Source organism: Rhinoraja longicauda, chromosome 2 (assembly GCF_053455715.1).
Source record: "Rhinoraja longicauda isolate Sanriku21f chromosome 2, sRhiLon1.1, whole genome shotgun sequence".
NCBI lineage: Eukaryota > Metazoa > Chordata > Chondrichthyes > Rajiformes > Arhynchobatidae > Rhinoraja > Rhinoraja longicauda.
Window position 1 is genome coordinate 108,962,631 of NC_135954.1, and position 21,404 is coordinate 108,984,034.

Sequence of the window (21,404 nt, forward strand, 5' to 3'; positions counted from 1 at the left end):
GAGCTTCGTTCCCTTTGATGTCTCGTTTTCACACCTCACTCTTCCATATCTCTGGACAAATCACTGGATGAATTTAAGAGAGAGTTAGATAGAGCTCTGGGGGGGGGGGGGGGGGGGGCTAGTGGAATCAAGGGATATGGGGAGAAGTTGGGCACAGGTTACTGATTGTGGATGGTCTGCCATGATCACAATGAATGGCAGTGCTGGTTCGAATGGCCTCCTCCTGCACCTATTTTCTATGTTTCGATATCTCTGCGTCTCCCTCTCCCCTGATTCTCAGTCCGAAGGAGGGTCTAGACCCGAAACGTCACCCATTCCTTCTCTCCAGAGATGCGGCCTGCCCCGCTGAGTTACCCCAGCATTTTGCGTCTATCTTCGGTGTAAACCAGCATCTGCAGTTCCTTCCCTCAGGCAAATTCCAATCGCTGTATCAGGAGACAATGCGAGCTGCCCTTGGTATAAACTGGATTTCCACTTGTAATGAGCCACCAAGGGGTGAAAGGGGCGCATGCATTTAGTGGTAATCAAATAAAAAGTTTCCGATGGGCTTTCAGGTACCTGGACGCGATGACAACCTCTTCAGTTGTGACGGGCTGAGTGCGAGAACGATCTTGCGTGCGACGTAATCGTCTTTCCACCGCAGAGTTCCTCGACCGAGGTTTGGGAGCCAGAGACGTCTCCATCGCCTTGGTTGATTTTTCCAATTCCTATCACCAAAAAATTATACTTTAACATCTCTACGTTCACCAAAGGGATACTAAACTCATGCAAGTCAGTGGTGAGTCTGTGGAATTCTCTGCCACAGAAGGCAGTTGGGGCCAGTTCATTGGCTATATTTAAGAGGGAGTTAGATGTGGCCCTTTTTGCTAAAGGGATCAGGGGGTATGGAGAGAAGGCAGGTACGGGTTACTGAGCTGGATGATCAGCCATGATCATATTGAATGGCGGTGCAGGCTCGAAGGGCCGAATGGCCTACTCCTGCACCTATTTTCTATGTTTCTATGTTTCTATGAGTCGAGGAACAACGCAAAAATGTGGCTTGAAAACAAATGAGTTGGCCGTTGAAACTTTGAAAAGGAAGTTTTGAAGCACAAAAACAAATGACAAATTTTGGTCTCCAAATTTGAGGAACGATATTCTTGCTATTGAGGGCGTGCAGCGTAGGTTTACTAGGTTAATTCCCGGAATGGCGGGACTGTCATATGTTGAAAGACTGGAGCAACTAGGCTTGTATACACTGGAATTTAGAAGGATGAGAGGAGATCTTATCGAAACGTATAAGATTATTAAGGGGTTGGACACGTTAGAGGCAGGAAACATGTTCCCAATGTTGGGGGAGTCCAGAACAAGGGGCCACAGTTTAAGAATAAGGGAGAGGCCATTTAGAACTGAGACGAGGAAAAACTTTTTCAGTCAGAGAGTTGTCAATCTGTGGAATTCTCTGCCTCAGAAGGCAGTGGGGGCCAATTCTCTGAATGCATTCAAGAGAGAGCTGGATAGAGCTCTTAAGGATAGCGGAGTCAGGGGGTATGGGGAGAGGGCAGGAACGGGGTACTGACTGAGAATGATCAGCCATGATCACATTGAATGGCGGTGCTAGCTCGAAGGGCCGAATGGCCTCCTCCTGCACCTATTGTCTATTGTTTATTGACATAACTTCACAAATTGCACAAAAAAAACCCCAGATGCTACAAATGAGATCAGAGAAGTTTCCTCACAGTATTGTGCACACACTATCACCATTAAAAAACAAAATACATACACGGAAAAGCGACCTCTTTGCAGACACGCTCATCTTGGCTCGTTCATCTAATTTCTCTTCGTCTATTGCAAAAGAAAAAGGCAGATTGTCTTAGTGGGCGGACTGAGAAATATGATTCTTAAAGTTGCCCGGTGTTGAGAAGGAAAAATATAAAAACATACGTCGCCATAAAGATACAGAATTCCCCCCCCCCCCCCTCCCATTTAATTACGTACCAAAACATTTCATCAATTTCCAATTGAATTCAGTCATTACCCTGCCTTATTTGGTGTGACGCTTATATTACTGTAAACGGAAACAGAGTTCTGGTGACTGAAGTGGAATGCTCTTCTTCAATGACAACTGGCTTACACGGTTTTAAATTTTCAGCGGCTCGGCGGTGCAGCGGTAGAGTTGCTGCCTTGCAGCGCAGGAGACCCAGGTTCGATCCTGACTACGGGTGCTGCCTGTACGGAGTTTGTACGTTCCCCCCGTGACCTGCGTGGGTTTTCTCCGAGTTTCTTCGGTTTCCACCCGCACTCCAAAGACGTACAGGTTTGTAGGCCAATTGGCTTGGTGTAAATGTTAAGTTGTCCCTAGTGTGTGTGTGCGTGTGTGTGTGTGGGGTGGTGCTAGTGTGTGGGGATCGCCGGTCGGTGCGGACTCGGTGGGCCGAAGGGGCCTGCTTCCTCGCTGTATTTCTAAATGAAACTGAACTTAAATCCTCATTAAATAAATGACTGACCATCGTTTCTACAATTACAACAGGTAGAAAATCGGGGTCCAGTGGATAAATAAATAATTTAGAAACCAGTAATTTGAAGGCATACAATGAATGCACAATTTTGAAACAGTGTTCAACATGCATGTCTCATGTCCACAGAATCCAACTTGCATATAACATTAAAAACATCCAACTTGATATTATTAATGCGCATTCACTGTGACATGCCACCATGTAACAAACAGCAGGTATTTATTCACAAAATGCTGGAGTAACTCAGCAGGTCAGGCAGCATCTCAGGAGGAGGCCCATGACAGAAAGGTCAGACTGGGAATGGGAGGGGGAGTTGAAGTGCTCGGCCACCGGGAGATCAGATTGGCCAATGCGGACCGAGCGCAGGTGTTGAGCGAAGCGATCGCCGAGCCTGCGTTTGCTGTCATGGGCCTCCTCCAGTGCCATAGTGAGGCCCATCGGAAATTGGAGGAACAGCACCTCATATTTCGCCTGGGCAGCTTGCAGCCCAGTGGTATGAACATTGACTTTTCCAACTTTAGATAGTTCCTCTGTCCCTCTCTTCCCCTCCTCCTTCCCAGATCTCCCTCTATCTTCCTGTCTCCACCTATATCCTTCCTTTGTCCCGCCCACCTGACACCAGTCTGAAGAAGGGTCTCGACCCGAAACATCGCCCATTCCTTCTCTCCTGAGATGCTGCCTGACCTGCTGAGTTACTCCAGCATTTTGTGAATAAATACCTTCGATTTGTACCAGCACCTACAGTTATTTTCTCATACTATATGTAACAAACAGCGATACTTGCCTTCAGTATTTTCCGTTTGTGCAATAAGATTTGGCCTACAAGAGAAAGATAACAAATTACTTCGTAAAAGTCAAGCCAAAATTATCACCCTCACCAACACTGATGCAGAGCATGCCAGAAAAAAAAGAAGCTGATATCCAAATTAACAGCTTATGCTTGAATAATTTGCAACAGTGAATACAAACTCCGATTGATTTCTCTTGCATATACTGTGTCCTGGATGTGATGTGCTATTAACTAAAGTTCCACTGACAAGAAGGGCCAGATGGCCTCCTCCTGCACCCATTTTCTATGTTTCTATGTAACTTCACATCATCTCCAATTAATTAAAGTTGTTGGCGTTACCAATACCACACGACAGGAGCAGTATTTACAGTGGAGGAACAAGCCCTTCCAATGTGCTGACCATGATGCCAATTTAATCTAATCCCATTTTCCTGCACACGCCCAATATTGTTTCATCACTTTCCTTCTTTAGGGACCTGTCCAAATGCCTTTCAAATGTTGTATTTGCATCCACCAGCTCCCCTGGCAACACTTTCCAGGTGCCTACCAACAAACATTTGTCTCACAAACCTCCTTCGAAGGTAGACACAAAATGCTGAAGTAACTCAACGGGACAGGCAGCATCACTGGAAAGAAGCAATGGATGACATTTCGGGTTGACACCCTTCTTCGGACGAAGGGTCTCGACTCCAAACGTCACCCATTTCGTCTGCCGCCTGTCCCGCTGAGTTACTCCAGCATTTTGTGTCTATTTTCGATGTACCTGCAGTTCCTCCCTACACCTTCCTCAAACTTTCTCCCTTTCAGCTTAAATCCTTGCCTCCAGTATTTGACATATCCATCCGACGGGAAAGGCTGACAATCCACCCAATCTATGCTTCTTGTCATCACGCCATTCTAGCTGGTCACTCCTCAGCCTCCGAAGCTACGGAGAAAGCAATCCAGGCTTGTCCATCCTCTCCTCATAGCTGGTGCCCTCTAATCCAGGCTTGACCCACCTCTCCTCATAGCTGGTGCCCTCTAATCCAGGCTTGACCCACCTCTCCTCATAGCTGGTGCCCTCTAATCCAGGCTTGACCCACCTCTCCTTATAGCTGGTGCCCTCTAATCAAGGCTTGTCCATCATCTCCTCATAGCTGCTGCCCTCTAATCCAGGCTTATAGACAGTAGACAATAGGTGCAGGAGGAGGCCATTCGGCCCTTCGAGCCAGCACCGCCATTCAATGTGATCATGGCTGATCATTCTCAATCAGCACCCCGTTCCTGCCATCCCCCCATACCCCCTGACTCCGCTATCCTTAAGAGCTCTATCTAGCTCTCTCTTGAATGCATTCAGAGAATTGGCCTCCACTGCCTTCTGAGGCAGAGAATTTCTACGGATTCACAACTCTCTGACTGAAAAAGTTTTTCCTCATCTCCGTTCTAAATGGCCTGCCCCTTATTCTTAAACTGTGGCCCCTTGTTCTGGACTCCCCCAACATTGGGAACATGTTTCCTGCCTCTAACGTGTCCAACCCCTTAATAATCTTATACTTTTTGATAAGATCTCCTCTCATCCTTCTAAATTCCAGTGTATACAAGCCTAGTCGCTTAGAGGCTAGAGGTGTGACCAACCTCTCCTCATAGCTGGTGGCCTCTAATCCAGGGACCGCCCCGTTGCACTTTTTTCCCCCATCCCCTCCAAAATGTCTATATTCCTTTCAGTAAAATGGAGAGCCGAACTCCACAATACACTCCAAACACTGCGGCCTAACCATCGTTTCATACAACTACAGCATAAGGTCATAAGGGATAGGAGTAGAATTAGGCCATTCGGCCCATCAGGTCTACTCCGCCATGCAATCATGGCTGACCCATCACTCCCTCCTAACCCCATTCTCCTGCCTTTCTCCCCTTAACCTCTGACACCCGCACTAATCAAGAATCTATCTATCTGTGCCTTAAAAATGTCCACCGACTTGGCCTCCACAGCCTTCTGCGGCAGAGAATTCCACAGATTCACCGCCCACTGACTAAAGTATGACATTGCATCATTTATGCTTAAAGCTCTGACCAATAAAGGAAAATATACCACATGCCTACTTTACCACCCTATCTACTTGCGTTACCACTTTAAGGGAGCAATGGACTTGCACCCCAAGATCCCATGGTATCTCAATGCTTGTTAGGGCCCGGCTATTTGCTGCATACTTCCCTCTTACATTTAACCTCCAAAAGTGCAGTGGCTCACATTTGTACTAACTGAACTTCATCTGCCATTTTCCTGCCCATGTTTCCAACTAATCTACACCCTGCTGTGGTCCTCGACAATCTTTCTCGCTATCCATAACTCCACCAACCGGTCATCTCCCACTCGAAAATACCATAAATATCAGCATTGATAGTCGCCAAAGACCTCCAATCAGAATAGCACCTTCCCAGCACATCCCTCTGCCTTCTGTGGCCAAGCCAATTGGGAATCCAATTTACCAAGTCTTGATGGATCCTGTGTCTTAATCTTCTCGATCGGTCTATCCCGGATCATTCGACTGGTTTAGCTGTACTACATGTGTTCCATGTAAAATGCATCCACTACTCTACACACATTAATCATCTTTATCACCTCCTCACCAAACTCAAGTTTATAAGACATAGGGCTGCCAACTGTCCCGTATTAGCCGGGACATCCCGTATATTGGGCTAAATTGGTTTGTCCTGTACGGGACCGCCCTTGTCCCGTATTAGGCCCGGGGGGGGGGCTGCAGGCCAGGACGCTGCAGGCCCGGACGCTGCAGGCCCGGACACTGCAGGCCCGGACACTGCAGGCCCGGACGGACACTGCAGGCCCGGACGGACACTGCAGGCCCGGGCACTGCAGGCCCGGACACTGCAGGCCCGGACACTGCAGGCCCGGACACTGCAGGCCCGGGCACTGCAGGCCCGGACACTGCAGGCCCGGACACTGCAGGTCCAGAGGCCTGGGTGCCGCCAAACGGAGGTTGCATAGCGGAATACGTGGCCGCTCGCTGGGTGAGGTCACATGGGGCGGTGACGTCACTTTGTCCCTTATTTGGGAGTGAGATAGTTGGCAACCCCTAATAAGACATGACCTCCCTACATAAAGCCATGCTGACTGTCCCTGAGAAGTCAATGATTTCCCAAATGTTTTAATTGATCGCTGATCGTTAGAAGTGGTCCCGCCTAGAATATTTTCAGTTTTGCAATTTTACCACTCTTTGGAAACTGGACAAAAACTTAGCCAAATTAAAAAAAGACGCAATTTCGGACCGAAAGAATCGATCAAGTTGTGCACTGTAATACTGAATATTTCTGCACAACACTCTTTATTATATATTTCACATGAATCAAGGCACGGTAAATTAGACTGCAGCCAGGTCCCAAACTTATATGGTGGCTAGGAAGCATACACACAATAAATCTCATGAACAGACATTACCGGGCACCAAAGACAAAAATCTGGAAATACTCATGAGAATGTACACGCACACACCGGCCTACCTAGCTGTCTCCTGGCGCTCCATTGTCGTTATAGGCTGCGTTCTAAACCTCTCAGAGGTCTTCCTATTCTCACCGTAGGAAATGTAACGCCTCGGCCTACGATGAACCTTCTCCACATCAGTGGGAGCGGCCAAATCAAGACCCGACGTCGTTAAGCCACCATTCCCTTCGCTTTAAGCGCAGGAAAGAAAATGCACAGGAGAGAAGAGAGAGGCAGGACAAACAAAAGAGAGCAACCAAGGGAAAGGAAAGAGAGAGAGAGAAAAAGGAAAATTATAAAAGAGCCCCACAATGATACTCCCTTAAGTGATAGCATCACACCACATGCTTAAACCATGCATGGTAGTTAACACACGCAGCAACCCAACATGTATTACAATTTGCACAGCCGGCAACAAGCAAAGTGCAATATTAACTTTTTGGATGACTATATTTCTTTTAAAAAATTTTTAAAATGGTTGCAAGCTAAAGATTAAGTATTTCTTGCAAATTCAACTTCTAAACCGGTATCAGTGCAAGTGCGCAAATGTCGAAGCAATAAATAAATAAATAAATAAATGAAAATGAAGAGATAAATCGGCATTCAAAGTACCACCTACAGGTCCTGGTTTCTGCTGGTGTTGGCCGTCTCCAGAAAGGCACTTCGTAGTCTGGCAACAGACACCCTCGTGTCAACACTACTAGCGTCGCCACCGAGCTCGTCGCCGTTGACGCTCTGAAGTCCTTCGCCGTGTGGAACCTCCGCACCCAGTCCCGCCGAGTCGTGCTTCTCAATGGGCGCACTCCTGAGCGGAGCCATTCCTCTTTCAACGTCCGCATGCGAATTCAACGCCGACCATTTCTGAACGTACAGGGCTTTCTCACTCCTCTGAGTGGCGTCGAGAGGTCTACTCCAGTCTTTGGAAAAGGGTGGAGGGTGGGATTGGGTGGGCTTGTCGGGCAGCTCTGGCGCGACGCTGATGGGCTTGTGGAAAGGAGGTTTGTGAAAAGCCGTCTTTTCGTCTTTTCTTCCCGCGCACCACTGCGAACGTACTACTCGGGTGTCGGGGACGGCGTCCTCGAGAACCTTTTCTCGCTTGCGAACCTGGGACGGTAAAACTGCTTTGCGGCTTTTCAGCAAGTCTCGAGTGCCGACCGGCCCGCCCGGCGTTGGGTCGGAGCGGTGAACAGAACCTCCAAACTCCATGACGTCTGCCTCGTCCGTTCTCGCTGAAACGCCAATGCTGCCCGGCACAAGATGGCCAATTCTGCTGGTCATCGCGTTGGCACTACCTATGGGATGAGTTGACTGAACAAAGATCGGCTGGTGGACTGGACTAGGTTTACTAAGTGTGTGAGCGGTTGGAGGGTCTGGCGCCAGGGAAATGTAACGGGCTGGCATTTGTTGAGGTCTTCCTGGAGTGACTTCTTTGACTACATCAGGGCTGCTCCGAATCCCTTCCTCCTTCAACTTTCTTTCTCTAACTTTTACTCTTGAGAGAAAAGGAGGAAACCACTCATTTATAATTTAAAAAAAAAAAGAACAGTCCCCTTTATTTATTCCAGCTCACCCTTAAAAACCAAAGACTCCAAACAAAAATAGCAAAAATGTCAAATAGAACTTTACGGGCAAAAAGAGGGAGCGCATATTTAAAAAAAAATATATTTGTTGATTTAACAGGAGGGCACAAGAGACCCTATAACAAAGATATCACCTGAATCCCAGATTCCTATGCCTTTAAGTAAACCCCCTGTGAATAACAGGTGATGGCCAACCTCAAGGGGAAATGTTAGCAAGGATCTTCTTCACAAATCGTAGTTGCATCAGATTTCCCCATTCCACTATTTTACAAAAATCTTTTGTTTGGCGTGCTGCGCGATGAGCCAAAAGACACTTTTTAAGAGTTGAAAACATTGAAGTTTGCGTTATTTTCCCCCAATCTGTGCGCGTGGAGCGAGTCAGTTAAGGAATTTTGAAAGGAATTTTGGGGTTAAAATTGAACAACGCATGCATTTTAAGAATGAGGTTTTCCTGCAGTGCCAATGTTATCGTTAACGTCTGTCAAGATGTGTGTGCTTCAACCCTCAAAAGGAGTTTTCTTCAACCATACCCATTCCAAAACATACAACGGTAAATGTTAAGATTTTAAGATAAAATGTTAAGATTTCTGGTTTCTAGGCTTAAAATGGCTCATCTTTGGAACTCATCTCCTTCCATCTCTTCTCACTGTATTGTATTGCCCTTTCACAAATAAATATCAGTGAAAATGTTTCACATGACTCACACACACACTGCTTTACTGGATCAATGAAGCCGTATCCAATGTACAGTGGTTTTTATGTGCAGGAAAGGACTGCAAGTTTAAACAGAGGATAGACACAAAATGCACCTCTCGTTTCCCTTTCCCTCGACCCCTCAGTCTGAAGAAGGGTCCCGACCCAAAACGTCACCCATTCCTTCTCTCCAGAGATGCTGCCTGACCCGCTGAGTTACGCCAGCATTTTGTGTCTACCTTCGTACACAGGTTGTTAATTGGGTTACGGAGAATCTTTGCTGGAAACTTCAAAAGAGTTGAACATCAAACCAAAATTACAGCGGCATGGTGGCGCAGTGGTAGAGTTGCTGCCTTGCAGCGCCAGAGACCCGGGTTCGATCCCGACTACGGGTGCTGTCTGTTCGGAGTTTGTACGTTCTCCCCGTAACCTGCATGGGTTTTCTCCGAGATCTTCGGTTTCCTCTCACACTCAAAAGACGTGCAGGTTTGTAGGTTAATTGGCTTAGGTTTGTATACTTGGTGTAAGTGTAAATTGTCCCTAGTGTGTGTAGGCTTGTGTTAATGTGCGGGGATCGCTGGTCGGCGCTGACTCGGTAGGCCGAAGGGCCTGTATCTCAAAACTAAACTAAGCTCAAGTGATTTTTAACATTCATTGCTACAAAAATGCAATACCTCAACACAACTGAATAGCATTTTGTTTTTGACAAAGGGATTGGAATTGGGGCAACATGTGGCAGGAAGGTAAAGGAGCAAAATTGATTTGACCTACACACCAGCGAGCTAATCAATTTACTGCACTAAACTATACCATGTAGAGCTTGATTTTTCAACTAACAATTCATTGATAATTTTGCGACACATTTACCAACATAACTTTTGTTCCATTTTTGCGCAGGCTTTAAAAGTGAAAGGTTGCATGTTCAATTTATTTTGGAGGTATGCAAGGAATAGATGTAGATCGAGAGCCAGCAACATTATGAGGGACCCCTACCACCCCAGCAAAGGACTGTTCCAGCTGCTACGGTCAGGCAAACGCCTCCGCTGTCACGCTGTGAAAACGGAGAGGATGAGACGGAGTTTCTTCCCACAGGCCATCAGGACTGTTAACTCTCATATCACCAGGGACTAATTTAATTTACTGTATTAATTTAATTTTTGTGTTCAAATTCTTTTTCTATCCTGTTTAGTAGTTTAGCACAATCTGCAGGCGTTGCCACTTTCATTTCACTGCACATCTTGTATATGTATGTGACAAATAAACTTGACTTGACTTGAAATGCATGCAGATGCACAAAAAATAATTTTTTGATAGAAAACACGTTTAAAATATAGAAAATGAGACAAAGTGCTGGAGTACTCAGCACGTCCATGAGCAGAAGGGATAATATTGTGTTATTGTGTTTAGTTTAGTTTAGTGTAGAGATACAACGCGGAAACAGGCCCTTTAGGCCCACCGGGTCCATGCCGACCAGCGATCCCCACACACTAACACTATTCTACACCCACTAGGGACAATTTTTACATTTACCAACGTACAAACTCCGTACAGACAGCACCCGTAGTCAGGATGGAACCCGGGTCTCCAACGTTGAATTTGCTGTAAGGCAGCAACTCTACTGCTGCGCCACTGTGCCGCCCTGCGATGCATTGCCCATTACATGCACATTTCTGACAGAAAGCTCTGTGGCTATTGCTCTATTGAAGTGTGCATCTGAGAAGGCTGGGATTCACTTCCAATGCATCCAGGCATTTTCAATTTTTTTCTACCACAATGGTATATTTCAAATGCTGCAAAATTTGGCCCTAGTCCTTTGAAACAGAGTTAATCAAAGTGGGCTAGAGCTGGCATCTTGCAGGTCAGTTTTCATCATAACAAGTACATCAGGATAATTCTAGGTAGTTGCATAATTTTACACAAATTAAACATTATTCCCCTTCTGAGAAGGATTTGGTTATATTCATTAAATTACATCGTTCAACTCTTTGCAAGTTTGTCAAATGAGCAGTGTACGTTGTGGTGAAAGTTTATGTTAGACAGAATAGTATCCTCCATTATGAGATGAAATAGAAGGGATTTGATCATGAATGTGTGAAACTAAAATCTTGCTCCGAGCATTAGATTTTCCAGAAGCTTCATAAAGTGCATTGAAAATGGGAGCTGTAAGATCAGGGATGAACTTGTGCGTTGAATCCACCTTCCTGCCCAAATAGCCGTTGTGCTTCTAAGGAAATTCAGCAAGACGAGAGGATGGGCGGCCCGGTGGCGCAGCGGTAGAGTTGCTGCCTTACAGCGCGTACAGCGCCAGAGACCCGGGTTCGATCCCGACTATGGGTGCTTGTCTGTACGCTCTCCCCGTGACCTGCGTGGGGTTTCTCCGAGATCTTCGGTTTCCTCCCACACTCCAAAGGTTTGTAGATTAATTGGCTTGGTATAAAATGTAAAAATTGTTCCTAGTTTGTGTGTGTGTAGGATAGTGTGTTAGTGTGCGGGAATTGCTGGTCGGTGCGGACTTGTTAGGCCGAAGTGCCTATTTTCATGCTGTATCTCTAAACTAAACTAAACTAAACTAAAAAAGGATAGAAATAATCATTACTGTGGGTAGATGGAAAATAACGGGCTCAGGCAGAACATGGACCTGTTGGGATAAACGTTTGTGCTGTAATGCTCTCTACACTCCAGTGGCAAACCAAGACTCCTGGTCATCAACCTGAAAAATGGTGCAATTTGCAAGGGAGGCTTTCTGAGAAAAATATAACTTGCTGGGGAATTCTACAAACAAGATTGAAAATAGTTATGGAAAGAAATGTAGAATGAAGCCAAATAACAGAGCCATTGGCTCCAGAAAATAGTTTTTTGCAAAATTTGGCATTAGGCTCGGTCTGTATAAAACTACAGCATTAAGGTTGGTGGCTGATAATCAAGTCTCTTGTGTTTAATCAGATATTTTTCAGAAATATTCAGCTCAAGTCTTTATGGATCAGTAATTTTAGCCAATTAACCCGCATCGCAAAGTGGACTTGGCTTTTACATTGCGACCCCACTACTTCTATTTAAAATACTCAGCATGAATTGCTCTCAGTATCGCATTATTTGTATTTTTGTGAAGCAAGTCAAAGGGATTGTGGTATCAGAGATGGACACAAAGAGTTAGAGCAACTCAGCGGGACAGACAGCATCTCTGGAGAGAAGGAACGGGTGTGATTTTAGGTCGAGACCCTTCCTCAGAACTGGTATCAAAGATAACAGTTCTAAATACTTTGATGTCTCCCCAACTTTACTCGTTACAGTCAAAGGACCTTAGTTTAGTTTAATTTAGAGATACAGCGCAGAAACAGGCCCTTCGGCCCACATCGACCAGCGATCCCCGCACACTAATACTATCCTAATTGACAATTTACATTTATACCAAGCCAATTAACCTGCAAGCCTGTAAGACTTTGGAGTGTGGGAGGAAACCGGAGCATCCGGAGAAAACACACGTGGGTCACGGGGGGAACGTACAAACTCCGTAAAGGCAAGCATCCGTTGTCAGGATGGAACCCGGGTCTCTGGCGCTGTAAGGCAGCAACTCTACCGCCGTGCTGCCCGAATGTCACAGCGTAGAAACAGGCCCTTCGGACCAACAGGCCTACCAAATTCCAAACAGAAATTTACAATTCATATGAATCTTTCCTTGTTTAATTGCACCATTTTCCAATCATGATGTTTGGCTCTCTATGTACAGGTTCATAAGTCTTACACCATTGAAACATCTCTCTTCTTCTCGAAAACAGACCAATTTGGGAATAGGTACACTAATGGGCGTGTCTGCCTCCAGAAATTCTCCCACATGCCTGATGTTTAGTTTAGTTTAGAGATACTGCACGGAAACAGGCCCTTCAGCCCACACCGACCAGTGACTCCCCACACATTAACACTGCCCTACACCAGGAACATTTTTACCTATATACCAAGCCAATTAGCCTACAAACCTGTACGTCTTTGGAGTGTGGGAGGAAACCGAAGTTCTCGGAGAAAGCCCACGCGCAAACTCCGTACAGACAATAGACAATAGGTGCAGGAGGAGGCCATTCGGCCCTTCGAGCCAGCACTGCCATTCAATGTGATCATGGCTGATCATTCTCAATCAGTACCCCGTTCCTGCCTTCTCCCCATACCCCCTGACTCCGCTATCCTTAAGAGCTCTATCTAGCTCGCTCTTGAATGCATTCAGAGAATTGGCCCCCACTGCCTTCTGAGGCAGAGAATTCCACAGATTCACAACTGTGCAGCGTAGGTTCACTAGGTTGATTCCCGGAATGGCGGGACTGTCGTATGTTGAAAGGCTGGAGCAATTAGGCTTGTATACACTGGAATTTAGAAGGATGAGGGGGGATCTTATTGAAACATATAAGATAATTAGGGGATTGGACACATTAGAGGCAGGAAACATGTTCCCAATGTTGGGGGAGTCCAGAACAAGGGGCCACAGTTTAAGAATAAGGGGTAGCCATTTAGAACGGAGATGAGGAAGAACTTTTTCAGTCAGAGAGTGGTGAAGGAGTGGAATTCTCTGCCTCAGAAGGCGGTAGAGGCCAGTTCGTTGGATGCTTTCAAGAGAGAGCTGGATAGAGCTCTTAAGGATAGCGGAGTGAGGGGGTATGGGGAGAAGGCAGGAACGGGGTACTGATTGAGAGTGATCAGCCATGATCGCATTGAATGGCGGTGCTGGCTCGAAGGGCTGAATGGCCTACTCCTGCACCTATTGTCTATTGTCTGAAAAAGTTTTTCCTCATCTCAGTTCTAAATGGCCTACCCCTTATTCTTAAACTGTGGCCCCTTGTTCTGGACTCCCCCAACATTGGGAACATGTTTCCTGCCTCTAACGTGCCCAACCCCTTAATAATCTTTTACGTTTCGATAAGATCTCCTCTCATCCTTCTAAATTCCAGTGTATACAAGTCTAGTCGCTCCAGTCTTTCAACATATGATAGTCCCGCCATTCCGGGAATTAACCTAGTAAACCCACGCTGCACGCCCTCAATAGCAAGAATATCCTTCCTCAAATATGGAGACCAAAACTGCACACAGTACTCCAGGTGCGGTCTCACTAGGGCCCTGTACAACTGCAGAAGGACCTCTTTGCTCCGATACTCAACTCCTCTTGTTATGAAGGCCAACATTCCATTGGCTTTCTTCACTGCCTGCTGTACCTGCATGCTTCCTTTCAGTGACTGATGCACTAGGACACCCAGATCTCGTTGTACGTCCCCTGTTCCTAACGTGACACCATTCAGACAGCACCCATGGTCAGGATCGAACCAGTGTCTCTGGTGCTGTAAGCGCTGTAAGGCAGCATCTCTACCGCTGCGCCACCGTGCCGCAGTGTTTGAAGCTCAGGTTCCAGGTCATCCATTTTGAACCTGAATTCCTCATGCAACCAGCATTTGCTGCAGCTGTGGTCACCAGGAACCACGGTGGAGGTCCACCAGGAACCACGGTGGAGGTCCACCAGGAACCACGGTGGAGGTCCACCAGGAACCACGGTGGAGGTCCACCAGGAACCACGATGGAGGTCCACCAGGAACCACGGTGGAGGTTCACCAGGAACCACGGTGGAGGTCCACTAGGAACCACGGTGGAGGTCCACCAGGAACCACGATGGTGGTCCACCAGGAACCATGTTGGAAGTCCACCAGGAACCACGGTGGAGGTCCACCAGGAACCACATCGTGCAGCTACAGTGCATCATCTGATTCTGCATCCCTACTTGACTTAATCCCACCAGATCCGTTTTTAATCTCCACTCTGCTTCTCCGCCTCCAGGCTTGAAACTGACCCACCTGCAAGCTCAGCATACCTTTCCTCGGCTCTGCTTGCCCAAGCCCCTTGAGCCAAAGCTTCTTGAGCTAAACCCTCAGTTTTCTGTTTTCTCCCAATGTTGGGGGAGTCCAGAGCCAGGGCCCACATTTTAAGAATAAGGGGTAGGCCGTTTAGAACTGAGATGAGGAAAAACCTTTTCAGTCAGAGAGTTGTGAATCTGTGGAGTTCTCTGCTTCAGAAAGCATTGGAGGCCAATTCTCTGAATGCATTCAAGAGAGAGCTAGATAGAGCTCTTAAGGATAGCGGAGTCAGGGGGTATGGGGAGAAGGCAGGAACGGGGTACTGATTGTGAATGATCAGCCATGATCTCATTGAATGGCGGTGCTGGCTCGAAGGGCCGAATGGCCTCCTCCTGCACCTATTGTCTATTGTCTATTGTCTGTACTCATACTCACCTGGCACAAAGCTAACAATGGGCTGTTTCCTTTATCATCGTTACTTTTTTGCGTATCTTTCATTCATTTGTTCTATATCTCTCTCTCTCTCTACATCACTGCCTATATCTCTCACTTCCCTCTCCCGACTCTCACTCTGAAGAAGGGTCTCGACCCGAAACGCCACCTATTCCTGTTCTCCGGAGATGCTGCCAGGCCCGCTGAGTTACTCCAGCTTTTTGTGTCTATCCTCAGTTCTGCACTTGGCATTAATGTGGTGTCCCTCCAAAACAGACCCCCCACTCTACCTTCCTACCTTTTTATTGATTAATCTGTCTCTTCCAGCTGATCGGAAGCCTGCTTCTTTAAATTTCCTGCCCATTCATGAAACAAAAAGGATAATCTTGCTGCGTTTTTTGCCACCGATTTTTAAACATTGATTATTCGCCTGTCAAAATGGCGCATCTCTCTCTCTCTCTCTCTCTCTCTCTCTCTCTCTCTCTCTCTCTCTCTCTCTCTCTCTCTCTCTCTCTCTCTCTCTCTCTCTCTCTCTCTCTCTCTCTCTCTCTCTCTCTCTCTCTCTCTCTCTCTCTCTCTCTCTCCTCTCTCTCTCTGTCTCTCTCTCTCTCTCTCTCTCTCCGATTTTTAAGGTAGAGCATTTTCCACAAAGTATTTCTAGAGTGGGGTCGGATGTTGTCAGGATTTGAGAATTAGTGATGTTGAAGCACGTGAGCCAATATCTGCAATAAGTGCAGTAAACCCTCGTTTTAATGGGCCCTTTTATAACGGACTTTGGTTAAAGCAGACGGGCCTGCCGACGCCATCCCGGTTCTCACCGCCTTCCCGGCGCCAGCTTCCGACGCCATCCCCAACTCACAAGGAGCACCAGCGAGCCCTTCTTAATCGACCGCACGACACCGCTTGACAAGGCCGTTGTTGCGGCTCACGTTGTAGCCCTGGGGACACCACTTTCTTCAGGCCGTTGCCACCTACAGGACGCTCTGGGTCACTGTGGGGTTCCCTCCCCTCCCACCAGCTGCCATGAGAAATATATCGAGAAATATATTCTACGGCCTTTGCTCTATCATTGGTACATGAATTTGAACTGATGGTATCCATGTATGGTGTATCTGATGCTTGGCTAGCCTGCAAAACAAAGTTTTTCACTGCACCACACATGATAATAAAAACCAAGCATTTTAACCATTGTTTCTCGTTTCCCTGACTTCATTTAATAAAGAAACTGGCAAAGCAATAAACCATTTCCCCCAATTGCTATCCTCAATCTTCCACGAAATATGAATTAAAATCTCCCACGTACAGCAAAAAAAGGGACGATTTTGGAGGAGTTTCAGATTATGCTCCAATTTTAAGATAAAATGGATAAAACCAACCGATAATTAAAGAAAAAGCATAACATTGACTTGATATTTCCATCAAGGGCCAATTCTTTCAGTCGAGGTTTATACAACAGTGATTAAAGCCGTATGTGTAGGAAGGAACTGCAGATGCTGCTTTGCACCGAAGATAGACACAAAATGCTGGAGTAACTCAGCGGGACAGGCAGCATCTCTGGAGAGAAGGAATGGGTGACATTTCAGGTTGAGACCCTTCCTCAGAACGGGTATCAAAGATAACAGTTCTGAATACTTTGATATCTCTCGTGAAAAATGCCGACCATTTCCAAACATAAGTGTAAGAAAATAACTGCAGATGCTGGTACAAATCGAATGTATTTATTCACAAAATGCTGGAGTAACTCAGCAGGTAAGGCAGCATCTCATGAGAGAAGGAATGGGTGACGTTTCGGGTCGAGACCCTTCTTCAGACTGAAGAAGGGTCTCGACCCGAAACGTCTCCCATTCCTTCTCTCCTGAGATGCTGCCTGACCTGCTGAGTTACTCCAGCCTTTTGTGAATAAATTTCCAAACATAATCTGTGTGCAGTGAATTTACAAATCGTATGAATATATTCTTTGTTTCATCTCAACATTTTCCAATCAGGATTCAGGCCCTCGGTCTGAAGAAGGGTCTCGACCCGAAACGTCACCCATTCCTTCTCCCCAGAGATGCTGCCTGACCCCGCTGAGTTACTCCAGCGTCTTGTGTCTCCCTCCGGTAGTTAAAGCCACTGGACGTGGATTGGTAATGAGTCCTATGATTTCTCAGCACAAAAGCTGGATTTGCAAGAGGTTCCATTTTGGACCCAGTGTGGAAAGACAGGCAGTAAGAACACCCATTTGCTCTACAGATTGCTAATAAATGAGCTGGGAATGCTCATTTACTTGTACTTTGTTTCCTTGAAGCGAAACAAGGCGACTGCATTACCGTAAACCAATCCAAAAGTTGCGTCTGGCAATTAATGAAACTTGGGTCAGATAATTTACAAAATCCAATAAAATTCAGACCAACCCATTAGATTTGCAATAAGTTGCAATGCAAGTTATAAAGCTGTAATTTTTTTAATAAATTAAATGATGAAAAATTGCAAGTAATTAGGGAATTACAATTTAAAACATAGAAAATAATATTTTTAGTTTCCTTTAGAGATACAGCCCACCAAGACCGCGCCGACCAGCGATCCCCGCACAACAACACCACCCTGCACATTATGGGAACAATTTACATTTACTGTATACCAAGCCAATTTACCGGCAAACCTGTACGTCGTTGGAGTGTGGGAGGAAACCGGAGATCTCGGAGAAAACCCACGCGGTCATGGGGAGAACGTACAAACTCCGTACAGACGGCGCCCATAGTCGGGATGGAACCTGAGTCTCTGGCATTGCAGGCGCGGTAAGGCAGCAACTCTACCGCTGCGCCCATTATGTTGATATTAGAAGTTAAACATTTCTATTTAATACTATATAGTGAACACAAATGTTAATAGAACACACATAGGATAGTACGCTAGATGATTCCATGCCGACTCTCTGCAACCCATGGGTGATGGCTGGCCTCTTACCATCTGCGTCTACGGATTCTGTACGCATCTGCTATTTCTCAGGTTGTCTACCAGATTCACTCAAGGAGTCACGCAACTACATTTTGCAAATCTTCCATTCATTTGTTCTATATCACCATCTATGTCTCTCGTTTCCCCACTCCCTTGACTCTCAGTCTGAAGAAGGGTCTCGACCCAACCCGAAACGTCACCCGTTCCTTCTCTCCAGAGATGCTGCCTGACCCGCTGAGTTACTGCAGCATTTTGTGTCGACCACTCAAGGAGAAGTTGATATCGCTCTCAAGTCTTCGAGGACAGATTTACGGTCGACGTTACTAATCAAACCACTACACTGTTATTGTACACGGGTGGACTCTGGGATAGAAGGGAGAATGACATGGAAGGGTTAAGTTCTGACCCTGCCTACACATATTTTAAGGTCCAATCACAGACAGAAGGTTGTACGATCAATTATCTATGTAAGCAACTAATGATGTATACAGATGTCAAAAAGTTAAGAAGGGATTTAGTTTAGTTTAGATACATCGTGGAAACAGGCCCTTCGGCCCACCGAGTCCGCACCAACCAGCGATCCCCGCACATTAACACTATCCGACAAACACTAGGGACAATTTACACATACACCAAGCCAATTAACCTACAAACCTGTACGTCTTTGGAGTGTGGGAGGAAACCGAAGATCTCGGAGAAAACCCACGCAGGTCACGGGCAGAACGTACAAACTCCGTACAGACAGCACCCGTAGTCGGGATCAAACCTGAATCTCCAGCACTGTAAGGCAGTAGCTCTAGCAGGAAGACTAGGGTGGGGGAGGGACAGAGAGAAAGGGAATGCAAGGTTTACATGTAATTAGAGGTCAATATTCATACCGCTGGGGTGTAAGCTGCCCAAGTGAAATATGAGGTGCTGTTCGTCCAATCTGCGCTGGGCCTCACTCTGACAGTGGAGGAGGCCCAGAACAGAAACGTCAGTGCGGGAATGGGAATTAAAGTGTTTGGCAACCGGAAGATCACGTAGGCCTAGGCGGGCGTATTTTCCGTTCTGACCAAGGTTCTAGTACACAAAACAATGATTGTGTCTTTCCCAAAGATGCTGCCTGACCTGCGAAGCATTTTCAGCATTGTCTTAATTTCCGATTTTTAGCACGCACGGTTCTTCAGATTTTCCTTCACCTTCTACGTCGCTGCCAAGGAGAGCAACGCATCAGCATTTTCTTCATTCTTCCCGTGATTTGAGGAAGGACATTCTTGCCTTTGAGGGCGTGCAGCATAGGTTTACTAGGTTAATTCCCGGAATGGCGGGACTGTCATATGTTGAAAGACTGGAGCGACTAGGCTTGTATACACTGGAATTTAGAAGGATGAGAAACGTATCGAAACGTATAAGATTATTAAGGGGTTGGACACGTTAGAGGCAGGAAACATGTTCCCAATGTTGGGGGAGTCCAGAACCAGGGGCCACAGTTTAAGAATAAGGGGTAGGCCATTTAGAACGGAGATGAGGAAAAACCTTTTCAGTCAGAGTTGTGAATCTGTGGAATTCTCTGCCTCAGAAGGCAGTGGAGGCCAATTCTCTGAATGCATTCAAGAGAGAGCTAGATAGAGCTCTTAAGGATAGCAGAGTCAGGGGGTATGGGGAGAAGGCAGGAACGGGGTACTGATTGAGAATGATCAGCCACGATCACATTGAATGGCGGTGCTGGCTCGAAGGGCCGAATGGCCTCCTCCTGCACCTATTGTCTATTGTGACCTCTCCATCGAGCAGATTCTGGCCTCGTGAGTTCCGAAATGGCCGACCGCCTGGGCACACCATTTACTGTAGGCGTTCCACCTGCGGTAACAAATGATCTAACCAGCAGATTGGATTGGATCAGGCCCTGGTCACATTCCACTACATATACCTGGCCTACCAACTACAGCCATGTGCTGTGCTACTGCCTTTCATGTGCAGGTTGAGCAGCCACAGCACCACAGCAACCTTGTTCCCGAGTGTGCTCCTTGGAAAAATCGCTCATCGGCGGCGCAGCGGTAATGTTGCTGCCTTACAGCGCCAGAGACCCGGGTTCGATCCCGACTACGGGCGCTGTCTGTACGGAATTTGTACGTTCTCCCCGTGACCTGCGTGGGTCCTCCCACACTCCAAAGGCGTACAGCTTCATAGGCTAATTGGCTTGGTAAAATGACAAATTGCCCTTAGTGTGGGTGGGAACGTGTTAGTGAGTGGGGATCGGCGTGGACCCATTGGACTCAAGGGCCTGTTTCCGCGCTGTATCTCTAAACTAAACTAATAATATTGTATCCAGGTTTGTATTTTCATTTCTGCAGCCCTTTTTATACATTGAGCAATCTACGTCTGGCAATCCAATACTGAAGAGGGGTCTCGACCCAAAAGGTCACCTACCCCTTTTCTCCAGCGGTGCTTTTTGTTTCAACTTTAAATGTCTGCTCATGCATGAATATGCTCAGTTTATAGCAAAGATACAAGATGGAGCACTCGACCCTAAAAACCGTAGTGCGTCACGGCGCCATTTTAGTAGGCAGAAACTTGCAGAAACATTTAAAAAGAAAAAGAACATAAATCTGTGAATTGATAGACGAGATATATTCTGCATTTTTATGGTATCATCACGTACACTGTTCCCCCACAACGCTGATTACACTGCGAGAGGCATAGCGAACGGCGGGTGTTGCCTACTAAAATGGCTCCTTTGCGTACTACACTTCAGTACAGGCGATTTCAACAGAGTGGTCCATCTTGCTCCTCTAGTATCTTTGGTTTTATAGTTCCTGATACGACCAATGCCCTGGACTCATTCCCTCCTTGCTACATCATCCACATTTTGGGGATTTCTAGTCAATCCACACCAACCCAGGTCGGTAGTTAAAGTAGGTTCTCCTTCACGTAAAGGGCGTTGTGACTTCTTGCTTTTTGTTTTCCAGCTCTAAAGTAATTCACATCTCAGTAGTTGACCAAAATATCGGATGAGTTAATAATTAGGTCTATTATTTTACATGTGAGTTATACAATCAAGAAACAAATTCAGCATCAATACATGTGTAGGAAAGAGCTGCAGATGCTGGTTTATACCAAAGACAGGCACAAAAAGTTGGAGTAACTCAGCGGGTCAGGCAGCATCTCTGGAGACAAGGAATAGGTGACGAT

At 46.4% G+C, this 21,404-nt stretch overlaps 1 protein-coding gene across 2 annotated transcripts in view; it reads right to left on the reverse strand.

The window, feature by feature from the left end:
• Nucleotides 1-21,404, reverse strand: part of svila (supervillin a) — a 351,300-nt gene that overhangs the window by 140,380 nt on the left and 189,516 nt on the right. Inside the window, exons 8-12 of one of the 2 annotated variants that reach the window (XM_078425650.1) lie at nt 7,386-8,258; nt 6,787-6,957; nt 3,283-3,317; nt 1,763-1,824; nt 559-707 (exon numbers count right to left, since the gene is read on the reverse strand). In XM_078425650.1, coding sequence (XP_078281776.1) covers nt 559-707; nt 1,763-1,824; nt 3,283-3,317; nt 6,787-6,957; nt 7,386-8,258 — 1,290 coding nt within the window. The remainder of the gene's footprint in view (nt 1-558; nt 708-1,762; nt 1,825-3,282; nt 3,318-6,786; nt 6,958-7,385; nt 8,259-21,404) is intronic. The other variant, XM_078425640.1, reaches the window with a different exon arrangement.